General features: G+C 34.3%; 1 protein-coding gene across 1 annotated transcript; it reads right to left on the reverse strand.

Moving 5' to 3' along the window:
* Window positions 1-165: 165 nt before the first annotated feature.
* On the reverse strand, window positions 166-8,563 carry LOC100787028 (pentatricopeptide repeat-containing protein At1g30610, chloroplastic). Its single transcript, XM_003538952.5, has 9 exons — window positions 7,311-8,563; window positions 5,856-6,047; window positions 5,398-5,479; window positions 5,092-5,283; window positions 4,269-4,382; window positions 3,595-3,685; window positions 3,364-3,521; window positions 1,205-1,636; window positions 166-640 (listed from the first exon to the last, which is right to left on the reverse strand). The coding sequence occupies exons 1-9, from the start codon at window positions 8,360-8,362 to the stop codon at window positions 272-274; spliced, it is 2,682 nt and encodes an 893-aa protein (XP_003539000.1). The 5' UTR covers window positions 8,363-8,563; the 3' UTR covers window positions 166-271.
* Between the last annotated feature and the right edge of the window lie 471 nt (window positions 8,564-9,034).

The raw sequence follows: 9,034 nt of genomic DNA on the forward strand, positions 1-9,034 counted from the left end.
ACATATTATTATCTATCATCCATCTGTTTGGGAGTATTACTGAGGGGATCTAACTCCATTGGTTAATCAAGATATGTGAATGTTATAAATTCTCTGATGATACTGTGTGCATTTCCTAAGGATAAAAAAAATCTATTTGGGACTGTTTCCTGTGGAACTTGCATGGAAGTAGAACCCCTTTATAATATAAGGCTTCCATTTGATTCTGATTGAGAATATATTACAAAGATTTGGATACAGATTTGGCTACTACCAGCTTACTCTACCACCACTACATTTTTACTGAATCCATGTCAGCTGTACTGAGGACAGTAGCAAAAAGAAATTCTTTGCATGATTGAATTAAATACTCAAGTGTTGGATTTGGAAAACTATTATTGGAAACTATATTGCTGGCCTCGTTCATTAGTCCAACAATCGTATCCTTCTGAAATCGCTGAGAATTTTCTTTGAATAGTTTCAACCAAGACGATTTGGAAAATGGCTGCAAGTCTTTAGGGGGATTGTTGATGATACATGTGAGAGCAGCAACATAGTCATCTTTCTCAAGCTTTGCACAGAACCTCTCCTTGATCAGAGGAGCAGGTGGAATACGATCTGTATCGGTTAAGTGCTTCCATGTTATCTCCAAAGGCCGTTCCTAAAATATAAGTTCCATAAGTTAACGACATGATCTCAGATTTCATAATAAAGATAACATTTCTCCGCATATAGTTTGTATCAACAAGGAAAAAGCTAGACCTAGAACTAAGATTTTATGATAGCAGCACACATCAGAACAATATCAAAACAAACGTACATACTATAGAAAATTCAACTATAAGGTGTCAATAGGTATTTTGGTACATGAATGCAAAAAGAGATTTTGAACCAAAAATGACATGCCCATACTAATATAAGAGCAGCAGCTCAAACTTGTACGTGAATAGGGAAATCTCACAAAACATTACGGTTATTCGCTACATCTCTAAATTAAATATATAGTTATTTTGTTTAGACTCCTGTAGTTCACCCCATTCAAATTAACATCGAGACACAAATTTTGAAGAGGAAAGCAAGAAAACGTGAAGTCCATTTTATTTTTTTACTATGCATATCTCCTAAATCATCACATGCAAAAAGTAAAATGCTCTTCACATGATCACCAAAAGGATCATTCATAAACAAATGAATATGTACAAAAGGAATAGGATAGGAAGGTTACCTTTCCAGCTTTTGAAGCCTCCAATATCATTCGAAGATGACGTTTTGGATTGAAGTGATAACCATGGTACAGCATCCTTTGATACACATGATCAAAATAATCCCATCTCTTCTCTGCAACACATGCATCTAGCATGGTGTTGAATGAGTATGTATCTGGTACCACCAGCATTTTGTAATCAGTATTTCCCCTCAGACGATTTGCATTTTCTGACATCTGCTCAAACAACACTTTAGCTTCTTGAAACATGCCATGTTCCAAGTAAGCTTTCAGAATTATGTTACAAGTAACCAGATTTGGAGCACAAATTTCCTTCATTTTCTCAAAAATATAAGCCCCATCTTGAATGTTTCCAGCGTCTAGACTTGCTTGCATCAAGCCAGTGTAGGTCACTACCAGTGGTTTATTTGCAACTTTACATATCTTGTCTATCTGTCAAAAAGATGAACGATACCTTTGGTGATCAAGCCTTATAAAAGTGTATAAATACCCTTCTACACTATAACTTATTTTCATAATAACCAGGGCACTTTGAACCAAAAGAATTTATTCAACAAAGAATTAACAGTCAACACTAATCCAATCAATTTATGTCAATTGAAGCGATGATAATCTAGTTTAGACTTCTCTGAAGTGCAAATATTGCGGCCATGACAATGATTATTCCTGCTGTTTGGAGTGTGTTAATTTACATAAGCAATTAAGCACGGTGGAAGAGTTGGACAAATGCTATGGATGTATATAATGCCCTTACAATTACTTAGTAAGTGGGAGTGTGACACAGTTCAGCCAATGTTGTATTCCATCAATTGCTAGTTTTCAAACCAACCATTGCATAATAGATATTGGAGATTCTCTGCGCTACTCATAAAATTTTGTCATAATTTTCCTTTTATTATCAATTGTGTGTTTGGACTACTGCATCTGTAGTCTAGATAAATCAATTTCCTTTCTATTCTCTCCAAATCCAAATTACCACACATTGATTCATGAATTATGATTCCACTTTTTCCACTACCTTTGAGCTTGAGAGCTATCCCATTGGAGACAACTGATAAAACTGTTATTTATACAAAATCCCATGAAATTAAACTTCTATTAAACTAACTCACATGCAAGCCTTCCAAAAGGTTATTGATTTCTATTTTTTAGTCATTTATTGGGTTTGGACAAGTCCTTTATGGAACATTTTCACAGCCGAATTCAAGGGAGTGTAATATCATTATAATTCGTTGATGTATGGTATGGTATGGTATGATGGATGGTGAGACAGTTGAACAACTATTGCATTGTCAGTTAGCAGCTGTTCTGTTCTGTTTGGCATTGACTTTGTAAGATGCGACCTAGCTGATGCCTTCACGTGTGAGGGATCTATGAACTGTTGGAACTTGGAAGTCAGGAGAATTTTGAGTGTGCTAGGGTTATTCTCACTTGCATTAAGTGGACTTTAGGTTATAGAGCTTGAGAAAAATGAAGAGTAAACCTTCAAGTCGGTCCTATAAAGTTCTACTTATATGCATCAACCCATTAATCCTCCAAAAACTTTGGTCACCAAATTAGTCTCTCAATCTAAAACATTACCACATTAGTCTTCCAAAATTTTTGCCACCAAACTAACTCCAATCCTTTAAACCTTTCGTGTCAATAAATTAATCTTTTTATGTTATCACTTTAGTCGTCCATAAGGATGAAAATTTAGTGACATTTTAGAACTTCGAGGAACTAATTTGGTAATGAAAATTTTGAAAGATTGATGTGGTGACATTTTAAATCTTTGAGGGACTAATTTAGTAATCAAAATTTCGGGAAGACTAATGTAGTGAATTGGTGATGTGTGTACTTTATGGTCAACTTGAAAAATAAACATGCTTTCGATAAAAAGGGAAAAGTTTGGAAAAGATCAAGAGTTCAATTTAAATTGCTTGTTTTATCGGTTCACAGCTAAGTTACCTTTTGAAAATTCTTTCTTCTTTTGAGACCTTATAAGCTCTGGCTCTTAGGTAAAAGTTGTGTGTTACTTGGCCAAAATCTTACAAATTAACAATACATCATCAACTTATTAATGCATTTAAGCTTTTCAGGACAAACAAAATGGCATCACCACGACTACCCTATTGAAAAGGTAACAGTGAGAGAAAATAGGAATAACAAAAAAGCACCTGCTTTAGTGCCTCATGACTTCTTCCTGCTGCACTGAGGCATCGAGCTAGATCATAATAAAGAGAAGCAGAACCTACAATTCCACGTCTTTCCATTTCTTGGACAGCCAGTATAGCCTCATCAGGTTTTCCCTCTTGCCAAAGTGTATTTACAAGAACTGCATATAAAAGGAAGGTCAAGATTATAAAGAAGTTAAGTGATTGGCATAGATATGAAATAAATGAGAATACCTCTATATGTCAATGAATTGGGACTGAAAGACTTCTGAAGTTTTCTGAAAAATTCATGAACCAAGTTATACTTGCCACATGAAAGCATCACCTGTTCAAGCATTACACAAATTCATGAATTATGTGCAAGCCAACATTCATATATACATAATTGTTTCCATAGTTGTAGTTTCCATGGAATCAAAGTTTCCCAATTGCAGTATAATTCAACTCAACTAGGAGCAGGAACCCTGTCCTAAATCTTGTAAAGTTCTCAAATTTAATGAAATATGTTATTCTTTTCTGTTGAAGCAAAATTTAAATTATCACATTGCTTCTAGCCACACAACACTTAGTAAAATTATTAAATTAAATACAACTCCATGTGTGAATGAACAAGTGGGCTACTCTTTTGAGTTGATGTATTATTTTTTGTTGTTTATTATGTTCTCTTCTGTGTTTTGTATGATCTTCTGTTCTAGTAGATATATCCTAATCCAACATCATTGTATTTTGCTTCTAAGTTTTAATAGAATCTCAAAATTATTAAGTTTAAAAAAAGAAAAAGAAAACAAAACTACCCAATTTTACTTCCCAGCTTGATTAAAAATATTTGCTATTTACCAAGAAGCATGTAAAAGATTCAAATGTTTTATAAATAATAATAATAAATAAAAACTAGGGGCAACTACTACCTCCATAACTAGGCCGTAAGTTGTGGCAGAAGGCGGCTGTCCTTGCTTCTTTAACTGCTGCAAAACCCAAAAGGCTCCTTCCCATTGTTTCCGCCTAACACAAGCATTAAGGACCTGCATGCCCAATTAATTAATATACAAATACAAAATCATGCCTAAATTATCAAATTGGAAAACTGTGAAAGTTATTAAAAAAAAAGCTATTTTCAACTAAAACATTAAAGTAGAGAATATGGACTATAAGAAACCCAGTCACAATGGTGTAGATAAGGACAGATAAATGCTCCACAAAACAACTTAAGTTATAAATACAAAATATGCAAGCATGAGGCCTTTTTATCATAATCATTCATTCAAGGAAGTAATTGAACACCTATGCAACTTTGAATAGCAAAATTCATTTGGCAAAACAACCATAGGAAGACGATGGATCATGAAAACCTTCTTATCGCAACCAAAAAGATAAAATGAAAAAAACCAAATTTGTACAAGAAAAAAACAACTGTTGGACAAAGACAAAGTACTTTAATTGGTCATTAAAACTATTATTTTCAAGACCAATAAAGAATTAGTTGCATAAAATTGGTTTTTACAAGTGTTTTCAAGTGTGAAAATATATATTCTATCTTTAACTATAGAAACTATCACATTACCACAAATAAATTAAACCATAAGGATTTTTTGGAATTTAACTTGCATATTCAAAATGATATGTCTGATCCCAAAACCATACATTTCAATTTAGACGTGGCCTCCAAATATATGGAGTAGAACAACTATTGCATCAAGCTCTTAAAACTAAGTTCTTCTTTAAACAACTTACAGCATGATAGACTACAATATCCGGTTCCAGCCTTGGGTCCCAGTTCTCAAATATCCCTGTTTTGAACTTCTTCTTGGGTGGTGATCGCATAATATCAATCACATCAAAAAGTTCCTTCATGTGCCCTGCTTGCCCAAGAGTCACAGCAATACTATGATAAGCTACTAAATCAGGATATGAGGACATTTGTTGCTGGAAGAAAAGGAAAGAGTGTTAGAGAAGTTTCCCATATTTAGTTATTTACACATGATGTTAATTAATATATTTCAGTAAAAATGAGCATATTGCATGGATTACATGCATTACCTGCATTGCATGAAATATATTTAGTGCCTCTACAGGTCTCCTCGACTTTCCAAGTGCATCAAGAGCAGCGGTATATATATGCCTAATGTCAAAGACTGGCACATTAACATTGACTAACCAAAGATAGAACAGAACTTTATATGTCAGGTTCCTCTGTGTGTGTTTCTGAAAATCAATCTTACACCAATGAATAACATTTATAGGATAAAAGTTATGGAATCTACTACTAGATTGAAAGTACGTTATTACAAAATTAAAGTTTTCTACTCCAATGGGCATCAAAATCAAAGTATAATATAGTTTTTAAATAAACAAATACACACATATTTTATATGTCTAGGTTTTTTTAAAATTGTATAATTTGGCATGAAAGAAACATATTTCAATGGTTGGGTTACTTAAAATCATTTTCTAAGATATCCACACATGTGACTAGGTACCACGGGCCACTGAATTACCTTAGTTTATGGGACTTGAAACGTTCACGCTTTTGAAGCCATTCAATCACTTGTATCACTCGCCGCCAGTTTCCTAGTTTTCCCAAGATTATGATAATCCTTGTTATGGCATAGTCATTAAATTTAAGCCTTGCACTTCTGATCATCTTAGAAAACATCCATTCAGGTAAATTGATATCTGCACCATTTAACCTGTTTGAGAAAATGGTAGACAGGAAAGAAACACTTTAACATGAATAAACTAATAAAAAGATCATAAAATTACACATTGAGAATAGCCATTGGATTATCAACTTAAAGCAAAAAAGAAAGAAAAATGATGCTTTGCCACTTGAAGCAACATTTACCTGCAACATATCTGTGATATCTATTCAATCATACCAACATAGGTTAAAGAAATTAAAGAAGGAAGCAATCCATCTATAGACACTGAAAAAAAAAACTCCAGGAGCCCATCCTTACTACGAATTTAATATTTAAAACTTTAAATATTCCCATGGCAATTGAGATGTTTATTTGTATCATTGCTTGCATCATAAATTTTAGGAGCCTGTCAAGAAGCTGAGTATGATGTTTTTTTCCTGCATGAAATATATAACTCCTTTCATGTACTTTTTTTCCCCATTTTTCTTTGGGGCCAACAGTGATTTACACACCCAAATGCAGAGACAAACAATGCTTTAATACAAGATTCACAAGACTCTTGTGAATCCAAATAATAGGAGAAAATGAAAGGTCAAGAATCACACTAATCTCCCATACAAAGAATTATAGTATAAAGAAATGCACTTGAGCAAAATCACCAGACATTAGGGGCCTGCCATTTAGAGATTGCATGGGAGTTAAGTGCCATTTCACCAGCTCATGAATTATTGGCTGACATAAGGCATAAATAAAAGAATCTATGCAATAACCAAACACTTACTCAGAACAAGGTGCAAAGCAGCAAATTATGCACGATGCAACTCCAAACCACAACCATGGATTATAAATCCTCAGTTTACCAACTTTGAGAGGAACAAAGGAACATCCAAAGCCAAAGTTATTTGATGTTAAGCATGCAGCTGAGGCAAAGTGTTCCTTTAATGACTAAGTCCTTAACTCTACTCTTCCTACACTTACTTGTGGCACACTGATTCAATTCTGATTTAAATGGAAAGCCACCAAAGTGCAAAATGTTCAATGTGAGAAAAATCTTTGACAAATAAACTTACATCTACAATGTCAAGCCAAACAATCATAGACCTGGCTCAAATATCACATGCAAGTTTAGGTATTAAGCTTCCTCTGTACATTGCTTCAATTGTCCCTTTGGGCACCAATTTACTAAAATTTGTTAATGAAAAAAAATTAGCACCAAAGTTTATGCATATACTTAAATCCTGAGCATATTATTTAGTCTATTTATTTTCAGGTATCCCAAAAGCATGAAAGAAATAATAGAAGACTACATACGAATTGGCTAGCTTTTGGATTTTCTCCTCCATTTCCTTATGTGAAAACTGTGACTTTCTGATAACATTGTTTGGGTCCTCAAGATTCTCAAATGCTGCTCGTTCGACCTCCAAATTGTCAGAATCATAACCCCTATCAATGAAACGCTTACGGCTTCCATTTCTATAAGCCAAACTTCCATTTTCAGTATGTCTTTTTCTATCAAGCCCTCTATCCTGAACTTGTTGTTGCCTAGCAACAATTTTATTTCCACCAGGGGGGGGTTTACCCTGTGTATTGTAATCCCTTTGTCTGTTACTAACAATCTTTTCTCCCAACATCTTTGAAGAATACAAATCATGAGTCACTCCTCTCTCTCTGACACTCCCATGGCTACCATTCAAACTAGACCTAACTATGCTCTTGCTCATCCTTCCACTTCCACTTTTGCCAATCTCACTGCCATCATATGATTCTGGCTCTAAACTCCGACTTCGGCGTTTCAACGGCCCATTTTGTCTTACATTTGCTCCACTTTTCTTCTGCTTTGCCTTTACATCATCAAGGTTGCCATCATTTTCACTTGTGAATCCTTTAGTTGCTGTTCTTCTGACCTTACCATTATTATTACTTCTGGTGGAGCAACCTTCTTTGTACACACCAACTTCATCTTCTCTATCAATTTTATTATTATCACCGTTTTCCGTCTTCTTGTGTTTTTGAGTAGTGGCAGCACGCTTCTTGACCCTTACAGTTCTGACAGACATGGCCTTCAAATATTCGTCGAAGGATGGCTTAAATTCTGAGTCTTTGGGAAGAACAGCGTCACTAATCAACCCAGCATTATTAGAGCCACCACTCAGTGAAGCAACAATAACTGCTCCGAATTTGGGCTTTCTAGCATGAGAGGCCCGAATCTTCCCTGCAACCCTCGTGTTCACGTTCAGAGCATTCCCGAAAAAGGGTCTCAGAGAAAAAGGAACCGTGTGGGAAGAGAACGAATTAGCACCATAATAATGCAAAGCAGAAGCAGAAGCAGAATTCGCATTAATTTCAAAGCCAACAATTCCCATCTCAACAAATTGAGAAACAGTAGTACGACGTTAAGGACTTACGAGAGAGGAGGTCATACTGTAACTACGTAGCTGATTCCTTCGCCGAACACACCAAACTCACACTGGGAAACCAACATGCTCCGTCTCTACGAAAATATCATTCACGATGCACACTTCTTAGTACGCCTATGTGAACTTTGGACTCGTTTTGATAATGTTAGTATTTAAGTTAAACGATGTGTTTTTTTATACGGGAAAAAACCGCTCACAAAGGTAAAATTGTTTTCAATTTCATTACTTTAGAGATTAAATTGAAAATGATTTATGTGTTGGAATTTGGAAATATTTTATATATTTTATATTCGCAGAATAATTGAATTTAATTAATATACATGGTATTGTAAAGATTAATTTATTGAGCGCAGGTGCCTATGTGACACATTTGGATCCAATTGCTAACATATTCTTGATGAACTAATCTATCCATATATTATCAATGAACTAATTTTTTAATTTTAAAAATTATTAATTTTTTTATTTAGTATATGAATTTAATAATTTATTGTTATTTTAGTCACTAAATCATATTTTCTCGTATATTTTGTAATTTCACTTTAGCTGATAATTGTGTGTTAATTAATTACATAGATCATATATGTCATTTCTTTCACGTATACCTTTCTCATCTTA

Source organism: Glycine max, chromosome 11 (assembly GCF_000004515.6).
Source record: "Glycine max cultivar Williams 82 chromosome 11, Glycine_max_v4.0, whole genome shotgun sequence".
Classification (NCBI taxonomy): Eukaryota; Viridiplantae; Streptophyta; class Magnoliopsida; order Fabales; family Fabaceae; genus Glycine; species Glycine max.